The following is a 24714-nucleotide window of genomic DNA, read 5'->3' as shown; positions in this document are numbered from 1 at the left end:
ACAGTTCAAAATCTTAATTCAGATAAAGGTTTCCCAACTTCCACGTTTCACCGGACGCTGGTGATGTTAAAATGATGGGTGTTACTTACTTGTATACAGGAAGCATGATAGGCAGAGGTGCAGACAGGTGGGGGGCGATAGCCAGCAGGTTTGAACGCTCATGGAGTGCTTCTTTCACCATCATGTACTAGGGAAACGGAATATAAAGACATTTTTAAACACACACACACACACACACACACACACACAAACACACACAAAAAACCTTATAGTCTGCTGGGATAATGCTTCTGATTTGTTTTTCACACTAATGTTGTATTGTTCCTTTTTTCAGAACCATCAGGAGCGGTTTCCCATCAGCTTTTCAAATGCAAATGATACAATCATTTTTGTAACAATGGAGCGTATACAGTATGAACTTCACTGCAGCTCAGCCTGCTGTCACAGACATCCCCTCCTGTGTTCTGACAAACAGTGTATCGCCAATGTATGTCATGGCATCACAGTCATGTCTCTTTGGAAGGTAACTCTCGTGCCATATGGCTCACTTGGTATTATTTTATTCTATTTAACCTTTATTTTGCCAGGACATGATCCCATTGAGATTTAGAATCTATTTTACAAGGGATTCCTGGCAAAGACAGCAGTAAAACAGTTAGACAGTTTATAATAATAACCAATTATTTGACACAAGTATTCATTTCAATGTAAACAAAATAACCCAATGTAAACAAAATAACCTTCCATGTGCCTTGCGGTGCCTGTATCGTTTTCTCTTGATCTACTCTTAGGCCTGTAGAGAACCAGTTCTTTAGCTTACTGCTGCTGACTCCAGTCATACTGCCTGAGAACACATTAATTGGTCCTCGCTACATCTCACCTTTAAGACCTGGGTATGTTCATGCAGGTAGGAAAATAAGACTGGAGAACAAAACAAAGGCCTAAAATAATGAGATTCCTCCAGAACCTTGCAATGCACTGGAAAATTATGACATTTTAATTTGAACCTGTGCGCCGCCTCTTGAAAACACACAGGCAAAAAGAGGACCCGAATGCTTTATTCCTGACATTGCTTTGACATAATTTTCGGTATTAATTTCCATCTTGATGATGACCCTGACGATCTTCTCCCGCGCTAACTTGTGGGAATTTTTTTAAATCACTTAAAAAAAAGAAGGAGCATCCAGCCCAGGCACTCCATCCAGCCCGGGATGTCAAGACCTCCTTAGAATGAAAAATGAACGCACTGGGGAAAATAAAGCAATATGACCGTACAGACCAGAAATTCCACTGATAAGTGTCAGCCGCACTGAAAAATGGAGCATTTACCTGTTCGTAATCTAATTTCATGATGGCTTTCTGCAGATATCTGACTCCCCCATGAATGAGCTTGGTGCTTCGGCTGCTGGTCCCGGATGAGAAATCGTCTCTCTCCACAAGGGCAGTTTTGAGATCTGACAGGAGGAGAGAACCAAAGCAACAGTTTCAACAACCGCCTGAAAATTTGGGCCCTTATGGGTCTGAGTCATATTTACGTTTCACAGGCCTATCCTTTTCCTACAATAATATGCATGCCAGAATATATATGGTCACACCTATTCAGCTAATGAAGCTCTCAATTAATATTCACTGGCTGTAAGAAAATAACGATTCTGTGTACAACAAGCAATGACACACCCAAAGATGTTAAAAAAATTTGTAAAGTAAAAATGACTTGTTAGTAGCTAATTTTTTTACTACATTTGGTTGTAAATGCAATGGTAAAAATACACTCTACACAACATTAGAAACATATCAGAAACTATTATTGAAAAACTAAGACAAATTTTTAGCTAAGTCTGTTAAAAATTGTGGCAAAAGAAAACTAAAATGGAAGTACATTTACTGAGATGTTGCACCACATAAAATGCTTTGTTTGTAAATCCCAATTTTTCAGTCAGGAGACGAAATTTGCAGTGAGGAAGAAGTCGCGATTCCCCTAACGTTCTTTAACATTGAGACGGGTCCCCTCGCTCTCATTTATCCTCCCTCCATTAGAAGCTGCACTGCTTCCCCTGTGGAACGGAAGCCGCAAATCCCAAATTTTTGAAAATGAATAAAGAAAAATAAATAAATGTGGATTAGGAATGGGGGAACAAGGGGGTTTCCAAGTCCCCACCGTTCAACCATTAGACAGTTGGACTGGACAAAAGAAAAAGAGGAAAAAAAAAACAGATTAAAGAAACCTCTAACCAGCACCGTAGATAATTGATTTAGGAAGTAATAGGTGCAGCGGGAGGGGACTCATTGGGGACCGAGAGTGTCGTCTTTCAGATCCGGTGACTGTGGGTTTTGCCCTGTTGTTCTTTCCGTAAGTCAAATCCTCCAAGTTCAACGCTTCTGTTTCCACCCCCTTCCCAGAATCCCCTTCTGCCACTGCTTACTGGCTGAACCCGCGGGAAGGGGCTTGAAAACAGCTTGAGCACAATGGGTATGAGGTTACGCAACTTCAAGATGGAGAGTGTCTGTGGGAAGCTGTGAAAGGAGACCAAGACAAAAGTGTGCCGCTGGAAACCCCAGGCTAGCCACAGGGCTGCCCTGCCAGCAAAATAAATAGGATTCATCCCTGTCAGTAAGACTGGTGAACTCTTCCCAAAACAACCTGATATGCAAATATTATGAACATATAATCCCTCTGTAATTCCCTCTGTGAACCCCGCAGTTTTCAGAGTGCCCTTACACATGAAGCACTAGGCTTCCATATACCTGCCTAACAGGCAGCTGATTGAAGTGCAGTCTCCCCTCATTGGCAAATATCGTTTATATGTGAGGTCATCAGTGTTGATGTGCACAACAGGGTAAAGGTGTTGGTACATACTTGCGATCTGGTAGAAAGTGTGAGGAAAGTGGAGAATTTCCAGATTTCCTTCAATCGTTTATTTAAGTTGAGTAAACAAACCAATACAAAAGAAAGCTCTTTGTATATAACTGAATCATTTACATGTAAATGAAACGGAAATGCAGTGATGATGTAAAAAAGAGTGAGAGAGTGGTGAGGGAATTAAAAAAAAAAACAAGGGCCCGACAGAGAGCCATGGAGTACGCCACCAGAGAGGAAGAAGCATGCTGATTATAAGCACAGGAGATGCTCTGGAGATCTATCAGTTTTGCTAAGCAAAGCAAGGCTCCACAAGCACAGGTCAGTGCATTAAAACGTGTTCTGTTTAGAATAAAGTTCTGAAAACGGCACACTTACTCCTTGTGACTGCGTCTAAGGCACACCCTGCAAACTTACTCCGTGATACTGCGTCTAAGGCACACCCTGCAAACTTACTCCGTGTGACTGCGTCTAAGGCACACCCTGAGCCCGTGGCTCCTCCTCCGACGATCAGGACGTCAAACTCCTCTGTGTTCTGCAGGGCGGAGAGCTGGGCCTGTCTGGATGGCAGCTCGTCCCGGTAGGGCATTTTCACCTGTTCGACTGCTTCCACATGCGCCAGTCGGGCCTAGACCGTCAGAGCATACCGACTCAGTCATCCCCTGTATTATCATACGACTCCAGGGGATGGTACATGTTAATAAATGTGCAAGCATATCATTATGCATATGTCTTTATACTTTTTTTATGATTGATTTAGGGAAACAGAAATCATGCATTTTCTGAGGAAAAAAAATGTCATGCAAATTTATTTTAACCCCATATTGGTTACCCACATCTATCAAAAACATGCTAGACACATGCATATGTGTAAATGCTAAAGACATGTGCAACGTTACGCACCACTGTAATTACTGGGCTGGCACTGATATGCTGGGCATCAAGTTGTAGCATTTTTTGCAAAGATTATCCAGGAACATAATGTGAGTGACAAATAACGGTGAATAATATAACCATGGATAAGCATATACAAGCATATGAACAGAACAATACATCTGTGATACCCAAGGTATTTGGTAAATTTAAAAAAAAAAAAACTGTGACCTCACAGTGACATTTAACATTTCTGTAGAACTGTCTTTGTGGACCTGTCTTGTCAAATTATCTTAAAAAATGACTACAATGGAAGTCATGTTTAAGCCTTAGGTTGAATTAAGTATTAAGACAAAGGTTCAGTGCTTATCCTGACTTCTACGCCACAAAGCTCAAAAATGCTCCTTAGACTGGAAGCCAGTTCATATCAGTGCCATTAGCAAGCGCATCGCCCAGAAGAGTGGTCTTGAGCTATGCGACATTTTAATACACCTGTGGCAGGCAAAGCATATGATTGGAACATAGAACAATGCACAGAGCTTACCACTGTGGGCTTGGAACCCAAGCAGTAAGCTGCAGCTACACTGTTAAGCACCGCTTAACAGACAGCACAGGAAGGCTTTACAGAATGTGTACAATGCAATCTTAAAAGCTTTGGATAAGGGTGTCTTTTCAGTTCTACAAAATCCTGATAAATTATGACTCTCAGTGAGAAAAGTAAGGGTTGTGTCAGGCAACTGTAAGGCCACACTCTCCAATCATACTAAGTAAATAAACACAGACTTGATGTGTCTGTTTTACCAAGAAATAAGGGCGCCCAAAAATCAACCCCAATAAAGAATAAAACCTTTTTTGCATAAGATGGAGGGAAAAAATACTGTCAAGAATTTCAATAATAATGAAACATTTTTTTTTCCATTTCGTATTAAGCATTCATTCTAAATGATTACATCAATCTTCTCCAAGCTACCGCTCCATTAGACTTGCAAATCTATGAATGAAGCTAGACATTTGCAATTTAGACTGTAACAGCAAACAAGATCTAATAATTAGTGTCTATTTCTAAGAACGTGCATATCTTAACACCACAGACATTTAAGAACCAGGTTGTCCTGCAATCATGTAAAGTACACCAGAGCGTCACTGAATATCATGCAAATGACTAGCGTGAAAGTTTTCACCCAGAGTACCACCATGGTGTCGTCAAAGAGGAGACACAAACAAGTGTGTGTAGACAAATTAGTATTGTCATTTTTAAAGATTAGTTTCTGGACTGCATGCTTGATTATAGTTTTTTTTTACATTTTTAGAGACAGAGACATGTTTGCTTACCCATTTAGGCTTCATTGAGTAGACGCACAACACACCAAACACAGAATAAAAAAGAATTCATCATTAGCACAAAAAAATTTCCTTCTGTCCAAACGGTCACCTAAAGAATATGCATTGCATTCATTTACAGTCTAAAAAGAGAGAGGTCACTTCATGCTGACAATCCAACTCTCTCCACAATCAGGCAATGCTGACAGGCCCTCTTAATTCAGTGTCCTGAAGGAGTTTCACCCCTCTGGCTCTCTAAAACACAACATCCTGGCACACTGATATAACATGGTGTCCTCTTTTCAGACCCCTCAAAAGAGCATTCACATGTATTCACAATGCAGCTGACGGGAGGCTCTTTTGGTTAAGCAGATATGCATGAACATGAAACAAAAACACACAGACATTACACGCTTTGTGTAATGACTGCCGGAACAACAGCGACTGTATTTACACAGTTCGGATCTTTTTTGTCGCTCGTAATCCTAATGCGTGCTGCTCTTAAGCTCGTCTTTGTGCCTAATTAATAAGTGATCGGGTAATTCATCTCCATGGCAATGGCATCCCCATATGTGGCCCTCTATCCATTCCCTGGGACTTCTTTGAAACACTGATATTGGAGACGCATCATAAGGGATAAAATGGATTTCACTGGATTTCAATGAAAGGCAGAGAAAACAAATCCTTTTGCTCTGTTTGCGGTTTTACATTTAGGCTAAGGAGTCCATTCAGTATCACAGTCTATGTCACCTTAGCTGATTTAGCGTCTTATCTCTTATTTGTTAAACAACTAGCAACATGAAATGGATTCCCTTCCATGTGTGTGTGAGGAGTGACACTGTAAACTGTATGTAAACGATTGGCGTTTGACAGTCATGCGAGTATATTTAGAAACTTGGAAATAAACATGAAATACCACTGCATCACTTGACCAACTGACCACCGAGCACAAAATGGGAAACCTGTAACACGCGTGACCCCCGCAACAGGTGTTACATGTTTGACGACACTATGAGGCTTTACTAGCTGCACGGTGACCTTTTGCTAAATTTGGTCAAGTGCTGCAGTGGCGTGCCCCAAGGGGAGGGGTGTAACAGCTGAGGATCCTACTGCTTTGTGAGAGAGTTCCAAAAAGCCTAGGTACTTTTTACCTCATTCAGCACTTTTTCAGCTGAAAATGGAATTATCCTGTACTACGGAGTGTGTATTGCGGTTTGATGAAACATTTGGAGCATCAAAGTTTTTTTTTTTTTTTTTTTTTTTTTTAAAGTTCACCTTAAAATGTGCAAGCAAACTACACAACTTTTTTTCTTCTTACCAAATGTACAGTGATGAATTAGTGATAACATGTTGAATTTATGAAATTACTATATTATATAGTGATTAGAAGTACTTCTCGACATGAGCACTGGGATGGTGACTTTATAAGCAGTAAACATAAATAGTGGCCATTGCATCAGTGCACAGCTATGTGAAAGGTGACATCTTTATCTAATGACACATTAATTAAAAGTAAGACACCAAAAACATGTCTACAATAACAATCAGCTTGTGTGACAGTAGAGAGGAACAAGTACCGTACATGCATAAATAGAACTTTACTATTTATCAACTACTGAATATTAAGTAGATAACGTTGAAAAAAATGACTCCAGTATTGAATCTGATTGTGTACAGTGAGACACAGTGACAATTTAATGTTTCTTGTATGCATCTATTCCAAAAAGACGTTTATCTTGTTCGTACTGTGTGCAGAAATGTTTTTTACCAATGAAAGTGAAACACGAACTCATGTTTTCCAGAATGTAAATATGGCACTCCAGACAAAGGTAAAGCCCACAAAACTAATCCAACATTCCACAGGCAAGACCAGACGAGCTAAGATAGGGTGAAGCTTTCAGGAAAGCCAGAACTGCCATGTAAACATTGCAACTGGCTGGCCAACGCCAATTCGTCTGTGTGACGCTGCAAGACTGTGTACCTCCTAACTCAGAGTGATGTGGAAGGGTTTTGGTAAGAACGTGAGGGATACTTTCAGTGAATGTAAGGGACCATGACTGTCCCACAGGTTAATTATCGACAGCAGTGAGACTTCAAATACCAGTCAAACTGCATTACTGCCACTGAGGCAATGCCTAGGATGACCTCCCCTCCCGGAGAGGACTTTTCCCATTAACATAACCTGAAATAAAACTGTTAAATCCTGGTTCTGCTGCTTTACTTGTCTTGCTTGTCAGATGAAATTAGCATCTTTATTTCAGCCCCTAAACGAAGATGGTACCAAAAAATACAAACTGGGTAGACTTTGTGAAATACTTTTTTTTTGTTAATTTTCACCTGACTGACTTGTCATCAGGCACAGCCAATCAAGAAAATGTTACCAAAGTTCTTTATAAAGACAGTGGTTAATCTGCCATTAGACATCGGAGGAATAAACATCTTGTTTTTGCGAAATATGCATACTTAGGTTAAATAAAGTATGATTACATTCATCGAGTCTCAGCCCTCCATTAGGTTTGCATAAAAGGGAAAAATGTCATCTCAACACCGAGGTTGAGCAGGCAGAGTTTAAATTTGGAGAGTAAGAACTTCTTGTCAGCTTCTAGATTTCTCTTGCAATTCAAGTAAACTGTGACTGCATCTTTGCTAATCTTAGGACAAATCAAAAACAAATGCTTCATTCTGTTACCAACACAAGCTTATGCAGTTTTTGAACACCATTTACAGTTCTGCTGCCTGTACTGGGAGAGAGTCCACCATCTTGTCCAAGAGATTTGATACTTCACTCTCAGATGATTGGCTGGCTCCTGGTGGTGGGCGGAAGCAGTTGGGTGAAAAATGATGCAACTGAAACAATAATGGTTCATGGCTTTCAGTTCTAGAGTCCTGTCTCAGGTTCCAATAGTGGAACAGCCCCTAGGGAGGCCAGTATAGCGACATTCTGGGCCAACAAATTACCAAGACCTTCCCTTTCTTTTCATGAACCTGTATTACTGCACTGACCAATGTGACCTTCAGTATTTACCATGAAATTACAGGAATGTTGAGGACCACCATCATTTTAGAATCTTACCTGTTTTTTCCTGTATGCTGAAAGCTCTGAAAGGCCGTAGAATGTGGCCAGCACCCCTCCCCCGATGAGAGCTGTCCGCTTTGCTGCCTTCCGGAACGCCATGGCCCCTGCAACAGAACCACACCACAGTCGAACAGTGAGGGTCGTTATTATTCAAAATGCTCTAGGCCATACTGAGTATACAGCACCTACGTTAAACAGGCTAGGCTTGCTGAAATGCAAAACATGATCACCGCTGCACATTGGAGTAGTGAAACCAAAACTTAAGTCTACAGAGGAAGGGGTGCTTTAATAACAGAGGTCATCTGCAAGAAACCAATGGGAATTTTTTCCCCTCAAGATCATGAAAAGTCAAAATATAACACAACAGAGGACCAGTTCTTCTGAAGCAGTGCTTTCAGAGACTTCATATTTCGAGAAGAAATTGTCCCATCTCGGTCCTAAAGGAAGGAGCCCTGAACTCTGTGGGTGTCTAGCAGCTGTTACAAAGCCTCAACAGGAATTTCCGTAAATAGACTTAAGGAATGTTTTCCACAACATGAGAGATAAGGAGCACATGTTTACTCAACATCTCACTGCTGATCTTGCCCATAATGAATCAGGAGATAGTGCCTAAACTTACAGGATATAATATCAGAGGAAAAAATGTGATGTACAAATAGAAAAAAAACAGGTATCTTAACAGGTGTTGTTTATCTAAGCATAATTGGTCTTGCTCATCGGTATGAATGTTAAAAGATCCAAAAGATGAAGTTGAAGGGTGATGCAACATTTATTAAGAATTTGCATAGTCTCTTTAACTTTAATCTCACAACAGTGCTCTTTGTGATACAGTCATATAATAGAGCAATTTTGCAGTCCTACTGGTAATTTGCAGAGGTTCATAGTGAGTGCTCTGTTGACCCACTCATGCTGGACTGCAGGACCAATGAGGTTAAAGGTGGGTTGGGCTCTACATGTTAAAGAAAGTAGGTCCATGTGCTGTACCTGTCAAAAATAGAACGTTCAAACAGCAAGCAAATTCTCTTGCATCCGTCTCATGTTGACCTTTCCCTCTGGGTTTATTAAGTTGCTCTGAAACACACAGCAGTCACTGTTTTTTTATATGTGGACTAGATGGTCATCTTGGTGTGTTCCAGACAGAAGATTCTGCCTGTGGCACTGTTGAAAATACAAGTATTCCATTTTTCTGGCTCATTATGACCATTCCTGAAGAGGTATATTCTAAAATGAAACACTCATCATTGGGACAGGAGGCAGACAGCGTCAGCATCTCCTGGTACTAACCGAAAACCTCCTACACGGAGGACAGAAGTAATTCAATATCTGGTCACGATAATGTGGTCTGTGATGCAGTCATCATTCGGTCGGCTTTTAAATGTATCATGTATGTCACAAACAGTTCAAATACCAGTTAGGTCACTGCTGAGTAAACTGAAACCAGTCATTCTGCAAGTAATTCACAGGTGAACGGCTAACTTGACAGAAAAAAAAAAGTTTTTTCTTCCAAGCCTATCCATCCCTTTCCAACAACAACAGCATAATCCTTCCAGAGGAGGGCAGGGAAAGTTTGCTGGTTTGCCTGATTTCCAAATTGTAGCACAAAAATCTAATGGGCAACTGATTGCATCTATGTGGCACCTAGGCCACCCGCTGCTTCAGAATACATTTCCAGAGAAAAGGACCTGGAAATATTTCCCCCCAAACATGAATATGCAGGCAATCTGAGATGCCAACGGAGTCATTACTAATATTGGTGCCAATTACAAAGCATGTCTTGACACAGGGACTCATGAATATTCATCCATGTCTGATACACCAGCTCTGTTTTGCAAAAACCTGCCGCCCCAATTTTAACGCCTCGCTGTGAACTGTGAACAGGTACCTCCAACAAACCGAGGAAGGACTGTTCAGCTCCAGACAAGCCGTACAATATACCACACCTAGTTAACAATGTGTTATGTGAAGGTGTATTAAAGTGACCCTGAATCCAAAGAGCAGGCATTAAACCATATTGAGTAGACATTTAAGTATGTAAGGAAGGAGTATGGCAATGAAAAGAGAATATGAGGAAATGCCTTCAGGGTACATAAAATCAAAGTAGATGTGTCAACTGATTCAACAGCAGGAGCAGGGGTGGGGCAGAGTTATGGATATACACATGTGCCGATGTGATGTTTTCCCAAAACCTACTAAATGTATCCCTAAATCAGTGTCCTCAGCACAAAAACTAACCTATCACGGGCACCCCAAAATAAGAATATAAATGATCCAATTTTATGTGCTATAATGTAGCTTTCTTTTTAAGATTTTATAATATGAAAAATTAAAAAGGAAGGTAAGCTGAGGACATTTTGACATATTTACTTGTTTGACACATTGCTACAACCCTGCTATCCTTGTCTCCTGATAAATTCATCTTATAAAATTTTCTTTAATTTTATCATTATCCTTATGGTCAAGATCCAAGTACAGCTATTTGTTTTCACAAATACATTAATGGGTTAACAACTTAAAAACCATGAAGGCATGGTAGCAATGCCATCAACTGCACTGTGCAAGACATTTGAGCCATTCTGAAAAAGTGATGATGGTTTATGTCATGTTATGGGGCTGTCGTTCAGTGAGTAGACCATGAAAAGTTTGCTTCTCAACAACGATATGACATAACTACACTTGGGATTACTCTGAGAAGCTTCAAAACAGATTCCCAGTATTAAAGTTTTAAGTGACTGAATGAAACCTTCAATTACAAGGAATCACATATCTTTAAATAACTGAGGTTACCCACAACTGCCATACTTCAAAACACTATGACTGGTGACTAATGGACATCTTGAGTCTGTGCCTGAGAAGCTAAATATGCTTAATATGAGGTGAACAAAATTGTGTTGAAAACTTTCAGCAAAAAGTGGTATATATTTATTATGCTGTTAGATGCTCTGCATGGCCAGGGGCCAATACCTGAGAAAACCAGTTTATACACATCCAGATGTAATCCCTTTTACCTGTGCCAAAAGAGAGAGCACATGAGTGAGTGAATGTTGTGGGAGGTTATGCACTTCTGTGAAAAATGTCTTTGGCCACCATCTTGGGCGGGACTTATGGCCTAGAGCAACAAATATTATCCCATACCTAGACATTAAAAGCAATGCACGTGACAATTCAGGTCATGTCATGCACATGTTGATGTTATAGGGATTGGCCGGGTGTGGATAGGGACACTGAGTCCTTTCACACACATGACACACAAATCCATGCTTGTACAATAACAGTTATTTTATGAACATTTATAGGCTATGACCAGTAAGAGTGTGGAATTTGCTGTCAAGAGAAACAAAAAAAGAAGAAAGTAAAAAAAAAAAAAAGACTACCCCTCACGGGATCTCTTCTTTTCTTCCTCTTCCTCACATGCTGAGAGGTGGAGTCAGTTCAAACTTTGAGGCCGTAAATGCAAGTTTTCAGACTAATGGAAAACTCTTTGAAAAGCTGGTTAGTTAGCCATGTGTCTAAACCTTAATTACTCCGGCAATGATTCGCACTACCGAAAACAGTCAGTGAGCGTTGGTAGCTCCCCACTATAATCTGGGGTGGCTACACAGTAGTTGGCTTGCCACTGATCAGAGGTGGAAAACCCTGGCTTCAGAGAGTAAAAGTCCTACCATGTATTTGTTCTAGCCGTTCACTAAACAAGGTGATTTCAGTAATTAGCTTCTCTACTTGGCTGAAGAGTTGTGCTAAATAAATTCAGCTGGTGTAGTGCATGGGTGGAACAAATACATGGCAGGACTTTTACTCTCTGAAGCCGGAGTTTTCCACCTCTTCCTTCTGCCTCTAAACTCAGACAATTTTTCACACATGGCAGAGTGGGAAATGGCAGTTTCAAAGGTAACTGAAACGGTGCGGGGGAAAAGAAGAAACACAGACACCACAGGAAATCGATACGAAGCATGAGGTTTTTCAGATCAGTATAAGGACTGTTTATGATCATCCCAGGACTACCACTCCTCTCGTCACATACCAAGCAGGCATGCCGCTGCCATGACGGCACAGGTATCCAGGCCTGACTGGCGTTCAGTGCACATCCACAAACTGGAAAAATCTATAACTGCAGTAAATGTGTAAATTATTACGGGAATGACAAGCTTTAACTCCCGTCAGTTCACTAGACTGTTGTACTGTCTCACTGGTGAGGCTAAAAGAAAGCAAAAACCTCTCCCCCCTACCAATACACACAGAGAGACAATTCGCCAAAGCCCCTTGGTGGCTTAAACTGGGAACTCCATACCTTTATTTTGTTTTGTTTTAGAAAGAACCTGTGAGATTAATACCATTGTGAAAATTTACTGTCATGTAAAAATGTGTTTAGCAGCCATATTAGGTGTGGGGTTTGGTCGCTTGGACAACTACACTCTCTAGACCACTAACTGTTCCTATTTGAGCAAAATTGTGCAAGAAGTTACAGGAAGAAAAAGAGAGAAGAGAAAACCAAATAGGCTTTAAAACGTTCTGGCTTACAAAAAGCCTAAAAATCTTAACCCAAAATCAAAGATCAGTCTAAGGTTAAATATTGTAATGACTGTATTGTATGTTAGGATAAACCTATTTAAGTAAGATTTATATTATAGAAAATCGTTCTTACACAATTAATAACCATTGGTTTCTGTATATTTGGATGCTTGATTCTGCCTTGATTATTTTTTCGTTCATTCCGGATATTAATACACTTGCCAGATACATCATCGTTAACATCACCACCACTCCCCAGGGCTTCACTGGATAAGGACAAAGTTCATCTCCCTGATTTTACAAGCAGGGTAGCTATAGTGATACAAAACTGATGAAGATATACGTCATCAACTAACAAACCATGCCCATTTTGCTCGATTCAAAGGAACTGCTTTGTGTAACGTTAAATTAAATAATTGCTAACTCCCAGCTAGCTAACCCATGATCCATTATCTAACTAGCACAAGTCTATATGTCTTATAATTATAATGACTATCATAATGTAAATAGCAAACAGCGGATTAAGCAGACTATCCATAAAATTCATCAGGAGTTCTGGATTGCTGCTCTAGCTACGTTGGCTGTGAAAGTTAGCCAGCTAAATTATGACACTCCCAGCATGTGTCGGCACCGTGGAAGCAGCTAACGTTGAATGACAGGAAATGTGTTATCGACGTAATATTTCACGTGCATCAAGCGTGATGTCCACTTCCACATCTAAGCCCCATCACGAATCAAGTGTCGCTCATTATCAAAATGTGTTAGATATATTGATAACCATACACAACACAGCAATGTGAGTTGAGGTTGCCTGCTAGCTGGCTCCCGGTAAATTGGTTTAATGATTACCTCGCTAGATAGGCTAGATTAGACCATTGATTATCTAGCCATCATACATCACAAGCGTTGAAATACACTTTGCAATCATTAACTTACAGGTATCTCTGATGTTCCTCAGATAACTTCACCCGCGAGCACGAAAACACTGATGCCAGCACAATCTACGCCTGTTAATTTGGAACAGCAACATACCATCTAGCTCGTTGACAGCACTACTTCCTGAAAAGAAGAACCAGGAAGCGAGCTCGTTTTGATTGACGTCCGGGAAAACGAATCGCGTCACAAGCTCGTATATTTTATCCAATGAAAATCAAGAAGTGTTACATTTTAGGAATTTGGGCGTGACTACTTCACAGTCCAAGACGCTGCAACAAGATGCTTGGGGTCATATCTCGCTGAACGCCAAAGTGCTCTTATGATCCTACAGACAAATAAACAGCTATTAAGACCTTAGAAATTCTGTTGCAAAGCACTCCTCTGAAACTCTTTAGACTTTGTCTGTCAATATATTATTATCCATTTGAGGAATTGTTTAATATTATTTCATTCAAATCAGAAAAAGAGAGGAATGCTATAGGACTTGTATGACCAAATATCACGTGATTATGAAAAGATATCTGACCTGGCCGAAGATCACACAACAGTCACTGGATAACACAAATTCAGTACATTTCAGTGGCTTTGGATAAAAGCGTCTGTGAAATAAATAAATGTAAATGTAATGTAAATGTTTACGAATTCAAACAACCTTTTATTTTTGAGTTTTTATTTGACCACTTCTTATATGCACATAAGATCTGTCAATCATACCCCCAGCCAGAGGATTCCAGCATATTATTGGTAGGGTGGCTGGTTGACTGATTGATCAAGTATTGTATGTGTAGATAGTGCCCTCTATATTGAATATTTGTGATTTCAACCCAAGAAGGTAGTACACAAAATAAAACAAAATCTAAATCTAAAGCAGTTCTGCCTCAAGGAATGGTCAAGACTCCCCCCCGCCAAGACCTCTGTAAGGACTGCTGTTCTGATTGACCCCCCCCCCCCCCCCCCCAAGTAGACATACAATCTACTGAAGTCATCTTTCAGAGCAGGCGAATTGCAATTAGTTCTCACTGATAATCTTGTGCAGTATGTCAAAGCAAGAAAACACTGCTTTCAGTTTTTTTTTTTTTTTTTAACAACTTGATTAACTTGTTTGGTTGGTTGTTGGTTGGCATTTTGTGGAATCTTGAATCTGGAATCTGAAAGTACGCCGTAGTATTTCCCTGTGCCACAGGTGACGCTGAAAGGTATCCATTTGAAACAGTATCTCCCAAACAGACTGATAAAGATGTTAACTTACTGCTCACTTTATGTAAAGGGTATCTGGTAGAACCACTAGATCTGTCTGGCAATGAAAATGTTTTCTCTCCAGAGAGTTCCTCCATAGTGGAAAGAACAAACTTGTCTATTTTCTCTGCTTGGTTTAGATTTTCAAGTCCATGCATATACAGAACAGTCTGTGGGTTTCAGCATTAGCTGCACGACTTCACACCATTCTGCTAATTGTATTACCTCTTCAGTTTTCAGTCATTTTTCCATTCTTTGTTTTGTTTTGTCTTGTAGGTTACCTTTGGTTAAAATGCTTTAAAGCAGCTAAATGACATATTTGCATGATGCAGTTTTCTGCTTGTAGACATCAGGGTGAATGCCTCTTCAGTTATTGTGTACTGAAGCCTATATTTTAACTTCAACAGGGTCTCCCCTATTTGTAACTGTCAAATATTGTTCACTAGCCTCTTTGCTAATAGAACCAAAGAACTGGACTTTCTTTTTTCTCTCAAACACTTTGTCAAATAATTCTCACAGCTGTGTACTGTGTCACAAATTCACATTTGACATCATGTCATGTTTTATGGAACAGTTTTCAGGGTTCCTTCCAGAGGCTGCCAAACCTTGTAACAACTACAGTTTAGGGAGACATAGCTTTACAACATTTAATATTGCATGATCAATGCAGTGTCCTGCTAGTCACATACCATAATACATATAGCATGCACACCAAATTTCATAAATACTGTGACAAGGGAGCACCACATATTCATAAGTGTAATTTATTGTTTTTCAAATTTCATTTAGGCCAGACAACCTCAGTAAAAAATAAATAAATCTGTCTGATATGATGGCTTTGAAGCACATATTGCTCCAGAAGTTTAACATTTCATTCCAAGGAAAGAACTCTGCTCTGATCTGATTGCCTTTGATTAGCTCCCACCCCTCTAATGGCTGGCAATTAAAATATGCATTTAAATTAGCTTCTTAGTAATTCATCTGTGCAATGGCAATTAAATTGCTTAATTATATCATAAACTCTTAATTGTAATTGGTAAATGAATAACAGTAGATTAAACATATTATACATAAATACCTTAATAAATCTCACGTTCAGAATAAATCAATTAATACTGGCTGATCACGGAGGAAGCCAGTGTAAAATGTAACAAAAACAATTCCTTTGTAATGCATGTTTATGCAATAGTCTAAAAACCATTAAATTATATGGCATAGCCAGATCAGTGATTATTAATTGAATTGTTCGGTTTGCATGAAGAAGTGAAACCATCAGGTTCAGAAAAAGCATATAATTATAATAAATACCTTGAACTATAAACATAATGGCACTATAATGACACACTCTTAACCCACCTGAAATGCTGTCTTGATTTTTGGCAACAGCACAGTCCCAACAGATGTCCCTTAAAATATCAACATAACCATACAATAGCAGCGTGTGTGATATGCACTGCGTTTGGACTTGTATTAGCCATTCCAGCAGCTGCAGACCTGTTACTAGAGTGCTATGAGTGAGAGGGTTTCGTAGTCTTCTCAAAATAACGTAGTTTGTACTACGTAGTGACGTGGTACAAAATAGCTATGAACTGTCATCTCATATTGACCACAAGCCACAGGACACTAGGGCATTTTATGGTCAGGGCTAGCTGTCAATGGGGAATTTCTTAGTGTAAGAGAGAACAAAGAGCTCTTGTGTACGGCTTTACACTGTCTACATTTCCCCATTTTTGTGTTTTTTTTCCCAGATGATGGATTAGACAGGAGTGAGGGGCCAGAGAAGGAAAGGTCACAATGGCCCAGCCCTCTTTTTACTCCACAAGTTGTGAGATTTCAGTCTTCCAATAAGGATCAACCCAGTTCATTATTGTCCTGTCTTTGTCATACACCACTGCTTAGCCCTGTCTCCGTCATACCTCAGCATGTCTCAGTGGTTTTGTCTGCATTACCACAGTCATGTCCTTATTTCATCATTTCACCCGTTTCTGCTTCCAAGAAATGCATTGTTAGTTTGACCAGAACTCAATGCTCCTGCAGTACTCTCCATCAAAATGTCCATAAGACTAAACTGTTCATGAAGTAATAATTACATTTTTCTCATTTTCGCTGTCTAAAATGATCAGTGATCCAGCAGGACAAAAGTCTATTTCCTGGTCATAACATCTTACTGCTTTGTACTCAGAGATGTATTGTTCAACACTCTAAAACAATCAAAAGAGACACAAAATTGTTTCAAGATAGATTTTCTGGGTAAGGTACAACACCATCCCCTAGAGGAGAGTGACACCAAGCTCTGTATATACTCTAGCCTGCTATGTGAGTTATGCTTCATGAGGTCTTTTTTTTTTGGAAAAGAGCTCCCTGTATTTGTGTAAGATGTTGACGTGCAGCAGATAGTGCTACTTCTGCTCACATTTTGAAAATTATTGTCACTAACGTTTCCATGAAACACATTTGAATTGCGTCAATCCTGGTTCTGCAATCTATGGGCATATTTCCTGCGCTGGAGGGTTAAAAGTGAAAGTTACCGGCATTACAAGAGGACCTAACACGCGCCTGTATTTGGGCGCCACCGTCTGCCATGAATAATTGTCTTAAAGTTGCACGTAGTGTTGGTGTTGTTTGTCGCAACTTTTGGAAACAAATCAGAATACGGGGTATCAGTTTTAAGTCGTTGTTTCTTGTCATGAATACGGCCCTCAGCACTTTTACCTGGGTTGGGCTTTAGTTTGTTTTGGATCTTAGTGACCCGCAGGTATAATGGATAATAGTTCTATTGTAATCGAGTTGGGTGTAACCTTAAAATAATTTAGGAGTAATAAAAGAAGTATAGAAGCTATTCTTAGTAAACAAGCACACTAATATCTCTTTATTCGTTGTTTCCTATAGCCGGTATAAAGCGATACCATTTTAAGGTCGCTAATACAGTTGTACTGTAACAATAATAATAGGAAGCAGCGGCTGAAGGAGAAAGGACTACGCGGCTATTTTAAGCACAGGCTGTCGGTTGCGTCAAAGCACCGTTCTTTGCGTCACGCACTATTCTTCCGTCTCATATCGCTTTTTCCCTTTCGTTAGAATAAATTGGTTCACTCGCCAAGCCGACGCTGGTACATTTAGTGACAGCCCCCCCCCCCCCCCCCAGTTAAACCTGAACGCAGTTGAAAATGACATAAGACAAGGTACACACCCACTCTTTGAGCATGAACCTCTAAAAATATACACAGCAGCATGATTGTAAAACAGTTACGTAAAGATAAGAACGCAGTGTTTTCACAGAATAAATGTAATACAGCTGTGTTTGTTATCTAAACCATACCAAACATCACACTCACAGATGGTCGGCAATAGGTGAAAGCTTATCACATTTCCATTAAAACGCTCAGATACACTTAGGACTTCAGATGAAGCAGAATGCAGTCCTTTTCTCATATAAAAATACCAAACCTGTCAACGCACAAGAGAAAATTCACCATGTATTAGCGCGATGGGCTGAATCAAACTGGATGAAGTTTGTCAAAAACTTACTTCATTTCTTCTTCACACCTGGCTGCAGGAGGACAAAACGAGCCTACAAACCAAAATGTTGAGACAATTCAGAGCGCATCAGAACTTGCGCGTAGCCTAAGGATGCAGGTCTTCCCCCGTCTGTTCACAAACATCAGTGACACTGTTTTTATTAGGCTTTTTGTTGTTGTTTGGAAGATGAAATCTACGGCAGCCAAATACCTTTCAATGTTGCTGTATACGGTATGTCAAAGAGCTGGCCGGGCGGAAGAGAGAAGGCTAGTCCCCCAGTGACACGGATTGGTGCCGGTCATTGACGATCCTGATGACGTATCAATTTCAGACACGTGGGCTGTGGTATTCGGAGCTCACATAAACAAAGGCACATTAGAAACAATGCCAGTCTGTGCTGATAGCGCATGCAGTGTGGTGCTAAAGGCGCGCTCCTTCTGCACTTCACCGCTGAACCCTGGCTTATGGTTTGCGGCTTTTTCTACACAAAAATCGAAGACTGTACTGTTCACTTCATCTGCATGGATTGTTAATCGCGCTTTTGATGGCAGTGCAAGGTATTGATTTCATTCACTTTTCTTAATGGTTTTGGTCTGAATACATATCCAGCGGAAAACAGCGCGGCATCGCCGATATCCTTACGCAGAGTTCATCGCTGGGCGTTCTGTGCTTGGTTGCGTTTTTGCTTGTGGTGTACCTGAAATATTGCTTTGATTCAGTTTTCTCTGCACTCATGAAGAGGTAGGCTGTCGCTTTGATTTTAATGTACTGGAAAAATGTTATACGATGTACACGATTAGTCTAAAGTGACGAACGGCAACATAGCTCATTTCAGTGACTGTACTTAGGATAAATTTACTGCAAGTGCGATTATGACAGTTGACATATCAGGGAAAGCCACCGATGACATGTTGAGTGACTCGATGCTCTTTAACCGTTGTAGTTTTATCAATATTCGTATACCTATGGACTTGCGGATGATGCTGTATATGGCAAAACAATGGCACCGACACAGAAGCTCCAGCTTTTAAAGTTTTACTGTCCTATTTCACGGATGTAATCAGCGCACCTGTCTGCTTGAAAACATGCTTTCATATAAACCACGAAATTGTGCTTTCTTTTGTATTGCTATCGAATTATCATATAAATCAAAATCATGTGCGAAATACCTGTGTGATTCTTGGACCATTTTCGTCACACTGTAAGCGTGCAAGATATGTGAAAATGTTACACAAATTTCCAAAAATATTTGAACATGTTAACTGTTTATCCCAGCACTTCTGGGCATTTTTCTGGGCATGTTGTTTTTTTGAATATCCAAGTAAAGTTGCGCCTTAATTTGTGTTTTTCCACTTTATTTTCTAGGTGACGATTCCTGAGGAGAGCGGCTCTCTTTAAAATCTGTCCCCAGACAACACCCGATAACACTGTTATTTTCCCGTCTCATCAAAAAATACAGTCGCTTGTCTCAAGGTATGGAAATCCGCTTCATATTTAGTCACACTCTAGTTACATTAAATGTTGCTTAGGTGGAATCATTTTCCTATAATTTCGGAAAGGTTGCACATTCAGAAGAGCAAACGAGAGCAAGCCGTTTCCTTTTACAGGGGGCTTGGCTGAATGGTCTTGCTTGTGTTTTCATTAACGTATCTACCACTTGTCCACGTGCATCTGAAGTGTGGATTGTCAGTTGTCTGTTCTGGGGGAGTTAATTTCCGATCATTAATCCAGTCGTTCAGTTGTGATGGTGTGTTTAATTTATGCTTGTTCGGGGTGGTTTGTACGGTGACCGCTCTGTGTAATATGAACATGTGAACATTTCGTGCTACTTTCGTTTTCAGCCATGCCCTGCGTTCAGGCTCAGTATGGGTCATCACCACAAGGAGCCAGTCCCGCTTCCCAGAGCTACAGCTACCACACCGCTGGAGAGTACAGCTGTGACTTCCTAACACCTGAGTTTGTCAAGTTTAGTATGGACCTGACCAACACGGAGATCGCAGCCACGACCTCTCTCCCCAGCTTTAACACCTTCATGGACAACTACAGCAACAGTTACGACGTCAAACCTCCTTGCCTCTACCAAATGCCCCACTCCGGAGAGCACTCTTCTATCAAGGTGGAGGATATGCACGTGCACGGCTACCACCAGCAGAACCACCTGCCGCCTCAGTCTGAAGAGATGATACCCCATTCTGGGCCAATGTACTACAAGCCCTCCTCGCCCCACACTCCAACAACGCCAAACTTCCAGGTCCAGGCCAGTCACATGTGGGACGAACCGGGCTCCCTCCACAGTTTCCATCAGAACTATGTGGCGACCACACACATGATCGATCAGCGCAAGAACCCGGTGTCCAGGCTGTCGTTTTTCTCCTTCAAACAGTCCCCGCCTGGCACCCCCGTGTCCAGCTGCCAGATGAGATTCGACGGCCCTCTTCACGTGTCCATGAACCCGGACAGTCCCGGTGCTCATCGCGGCCTAGACAGCCAGAGCTTCGCCGTGCCCGGTGCTGTGAGGAAACAGGCGGGCATAGGCTTCCCTCACTCGCTTCAGCTCGGCCACGGACACCAGCTGATGGACAGCCAAGTGCCATCACCCCAGTCCAGGGGATCTCCGTCCAACGAGGGCCTGTGCGCTGTTTGCGGGGACAACGCCGCGTGCCAGCATTACGGAGTGCGCACCTGCGAGGGCTGCAAAGGATTCTTCAAGGTAGGCGCGTGGGTGTAAATTCTAAGTCCGCTGCCAATATCTGCTTAGTTACAGAAACGTGCACAGAACGAGGACACAGAATCGCATAGGTGAAAACATTGTCAGTTACACTGAAACCGATGTACACGCGCACTGCAAGGCCGCTTTTAATTTTCACACTTATCTTGGTGTAATTATCTGAGCTGTTGTGGTTAGGCGAAAGCTTCCATGACACCTTATAAAATTGAGACCAACTTGTAATTGCAGGGCTCTTGTGTGCATTTTGACACAGTCCTTTCCCTCAGAAATAAATTGGTTTGGACGGAGAACCGTGTCTGGGCTAACCAAGTGGAACGGAATTCCCAGCGGTAAAATTAAGCGGTCACTTTATTTCGTCTTCCCGATTGAATAATCCAATCGGTTTAAATAGAAATGGTCTCGGTGGAACGTAAATTATGAACGCACACGGATTTGTATTTACTGAACGTCTTCTCCTCCTGCTCCTTGCATATAAAACACACCTATAAACTGCAGGGCTTCGTGGCTAGCGCCATCAATTTTCTTCTGTTAACACCCTCCAAAACCGCAACAGTCTGCCCGTTTCGTGCCACTTCTGTATCATATTTGTAGACATATATTACACCTGTGTGTCTTTTATAAATTATTTTGTCTTGTTTCGTTTGCAGCGCACTGTTCAGAAAAATGCCAAATATGTGTGTTTGGCGAACAAAAACTGTCCCGTTGATAAACGGCGCAGAAATAGATGCCAATATTGCCGTTTCCAAAAGTGCCTTGTTGTTGGGATGGTCAAGGAAGGTAAGGTTTGTTTCTTATTATTATTTCTGTATTTTTCCCTGAACGATAAATATCTGCATAACCTAATTTCCTAGACAAACATTCTGTTAGTGTTTTGTTTGAATGCATTGCCGTGCCATGAATATTTTTAAATCTTATGTAAGATGTATATCCTAACATATATTTATGATATGTATTGGTATTGGTAAAATGCATGTTCTTACTTGGTAATTTCAAAATAATAATGGTCGCTTCTTTTGTCAGTAAACATTATAGAAACAAAATGTCGGCCTACATTTCAATGACATAGCTAATTTTTCTATTATTTCAGTCGTTCGAACCGCCAGTTTAAAGGGTCGAAGAGGTCGCCTCCCCTCCAAACCTAAAAGTCCCCCAGAGACGCAGCCACCGTCTCCGCCAGTCAGTCTCATCAGCGCACTAGTGAGGGCGCACGTGGATTCGAACCCCTCCATGTCCGGCCTGGACTACTCCCGAGTGAGTGAGATTGTCATCTTTTTTTTTGTTTGCTTTTCAGAGTGGGACACTATGCGCTGAGGAAAAACTGTGAGCAGGTCTGCTTATGCTAATTGATTACAAAAATAAACGCAGAAACCAATGGCAGTGGTAGAAATCTTTTACTTCATGAAGTATATCAACGTGAGGGGAAAATATACAAACACAGACGACGTCCAATCATTAAAACTGATCTACGAGTCCAGTATGTGGTCCGTGTATCCGTAGTTAGGCAAGTGCAACAGTTAAACGTCATGGCAAATGATATACACCAAGCAGACTTTTATGTTGGACCTACCTTTGTTCCCAAGGAGGCATTTCAGCGTGTTTAATTTAACATACCTTACTTGAGTAAATTACTTTGAAACAGATAGTCTAATAATGCCCAGAGAAGGGTTTAATTGATATAAAAAGCCGACTCCCCTTCTTGAAGTGGGCTTTGCAATTTCACGGGTTATATATTTTAGAGGACCTCATTAAGCACTTTTTAAATTAAATTCCAGTTCCAGGCCAACCCTGACTACCAAATGACTGGAGATGACACACAACACATCCAGCAGTTCTATGATCTCCTCACTGGCTCCATGGAGATCATTCGAGGCTGGGCGGAAAAGATGCCGGGCTTTGCCGATCTTCCCAAGCACGATCAAGATCTCCTCTTCGAATCAGCGTTCCTGGAACTTTTTGTTCTACGACTGGCATACAGGTAGCCTGCGCGGTCATCAAAATAGGCCTGCTTAGATTGCAGCAAAAAAAATTCCACCCAAATTAAGCTCAGTTAATCTCCTCAGTCCTTGACCGCCTTTTAAATTCTCACGTATTTCTCTTGCTGTAATTAATTGAACTTTCTTGCTAATTGCAGGTCCAACCCAGCAGAAGGTAAACTGATCTTCTGCAACGGGGTAGTTCTTCACAGGCTTCAGTGTGTCCGCGGGTTCGGGGAATGGATCGACGCCATAGTAGAGTTCTCCTCCAACCTACAGAGTATGAACATAGAAGTATCGGCGTTCTCGTGCATAGCTGCCCTTGCCATGGTTACAGGTAAGAAGAATATTATTTAAACCTTTTTTTCTTTGCCCCCTTCCTGTCTTCACGCCCGTAAGTCCTTCTCTTCCTTGATATTAGGCAACGTGATTCTAATAACACTTTAATTAATGTTTTCATTACAGAGAGACATGGACTAAAGGAACCCAAGAGAGTAGAAGATCTTCAAAACAAGATTGTAAATTGTCTGAAAGACCACGTGACATTTAATGGCGGCGGCTTAAATCGCCCGAACTACTTATCAAAACTTCTGGGGAAGCTCCCTGAACTTCGCACGCTGTGTACGCAAGGTCTACAGCGCATCTTTTACTTAAAGCTTGAAGACTTGGTTCCCCCACCAGCAATAATTGATAAACTGTTTCTAGACACACTGCCTTTTTAAATAGTTGACGGTGTGATAGCCTATATCCACGCAACCTCAAACAACTTCCACAGACGCTACCTGACTCAGCCGGGACATGATTTTTTCTTTCAGTTTGGCGCAATTTCACAGTATTTCTGAAATACTTTCAAGCGCGGTCCCTCTAAACCGTCCTTTTGATCCTAGATTAAATAAGAGATGGTTGAAGCAGATACTATATAAGGAACAAAAAACTGAATGCTGTTAACTTGTTTCAAGATCTCTTGTTATATTATTCAGAAATTGATCGATCCTTTTGTGGGAGAAAGTTGTCGCCACGGCTTTACTCAGCATATACTGGGACTGTACCTGACAAGTTCAAACATTTCTGCGCAATTGTATTTCTTACTGTCAATATATGTTGTATGGAAAACACGTTCTATAATGTAATATATTCAATTTATATATTAATATAAAATAAATTTATGTGATGCGTCCTATGCGTCCGTTTATAACAGGTGTATGAAGCTCGTAAATGACAAAATTCAAAGTTGCTTTTATATTTTGTGACAGTGTGTTTCTGTCTGGGTAACAGAAGGATGAACGCATTTGAAAAAAGGGAACGCATGTTCTAGGATGTCTATAGGCAGTATGGAGATGTCTATCCTATACATTACATTCCGGACACTATGTAGTCTGATAGATTTTATAAGGATTCGTAGTGCTGGGACAATTTTACGTATGGCACAAATGTGAACAAAATATCTCTGTATAGGCGAAAAGGGACTCATGGTGTTTGTAAAAATGTCCAACATTTCTTGTTTGTATGTGTTGTTTGTTCTGTTGTTGTTGAATATAAAAGTTTCTATATTTATTATTCTGTTGTCAAACGCTACATTTTGCATGCTGCAGTTTAAATAACCTTAAGAGCTTCTTAATTATTTCAGAATTTTCTGGCTCTCTGTCTTCGTTTAATTTCTTCACGGAGAATGAGCAGTTAGGCCTATAAT

General features: G+C 40.8%; 2 protein-coding genes across 2 annotated transcripts in view; one reads left to right on the top strand and one right to left on the bottom strand.

The window, feature by feature from the left end:
- Window positions 1-13693, bottom strand: part of gpd2 (glycerol-3-phosphate dehydrogenase 2 (mitochondrial)) — a 36150-nt gene extending 22457 nt beyond the window's left edge. The window contains exons 1-6 of the mRNA XM_036544940.1: window positions 13569-13693; window positions 8124-8230; window positions 5063-5071; window positions 3314-3485; window positions 1330-1454; window positions 90-187 (exon numbers count right to left, since the gene is read on the bottom strand). Of these exons, the coding sequence (XP_036400833.1) occupies window positions 90-187; window positions 1330-1454; window positions 3314-3485; window positions 5063-5071; window positions 8124-8225 (506 nt within the window). The 5' untranslated portion in view covers window positions 8226-8230; window positions 13569-13693. The remainder of the gene's footprint in view (window positions 1-89; window positions 188-1329; window positions 1455-3313; window positions 3486-5062; window positions 5072-8123; window positions 8231-13568) is intronic.
- A 5038-nt stretch (window positions 13694-18731) lies between these two features.
- On the top strand, window positions 18732-24091 carry LOC118788829 (nuclear receptor subfamily 4 group A member 2-like). Its single transcript, XM_036544941.1, has 8 exons — window positions 18732-18880; window positions 19689-19796; window positions 20165-21033; window positions 21699-21828; window positions 22139-22302; window positions 22824-23026; window positions 23183-23361; window positions 23490-24091. The coding sequence occupies exons 3-8, from the start codon at window positions 20167-20169 to the stop codon at window positions 23744-23746; spliced, it is 1800 nt and encodes a 599-aa protein (XP_036400834.1). The 5' UTR covers window positions 18732-18880; window positions 19689-19796; window positions 20165-20166; the 3' UTR covers window positions 23747-24091.
- Window positions 24092-24714: the final 623 nt, after the last annotated feature.

Source organism: Megalops cyprinoides, chromosome 14 (assembly GCF_013368585.1).
Source record: "Megalops cyprinoides isolate fMegCyp1 chromosome 14, fMegCyp1.pri, whole genome shotgun sequence".
NCBI classification, from domain to species: domain Eukaryota; kingdom Metazoa; phylum Chordata; class Actinopteri; order Elopiformes; family Megalopidae; genus Megalops; species Megalops cyprinoides.
This window is presented reverse-complemented; position numbering and strand designations above follow the sequence as displayed.

Bases quoted from the DNA above. Each gene is read 5' to 3' on its own strand.
- LOC118788829 (XM_036544941.1), top strand. From the start codon at position 20,167: ATGCCCTGCGTTCAGGCTCAGTATGGGTCATCACCACAAGGAGCCAGT. The intron at 22,303-22,823 runs GTGAGTGAGATT...ATTAAATTCCAG, and splicing joins CCGGCCTGGACTACTCCCGA to TTCCAGGCCAACCCTGACTA. The intron at 23,362-23,489 runs GTAAGAAGAATA...TTTTCATTACAG, and splicing joins TGCCCTTGCCATGGTTACAG to AGAGACATGGACTAAAGGAA.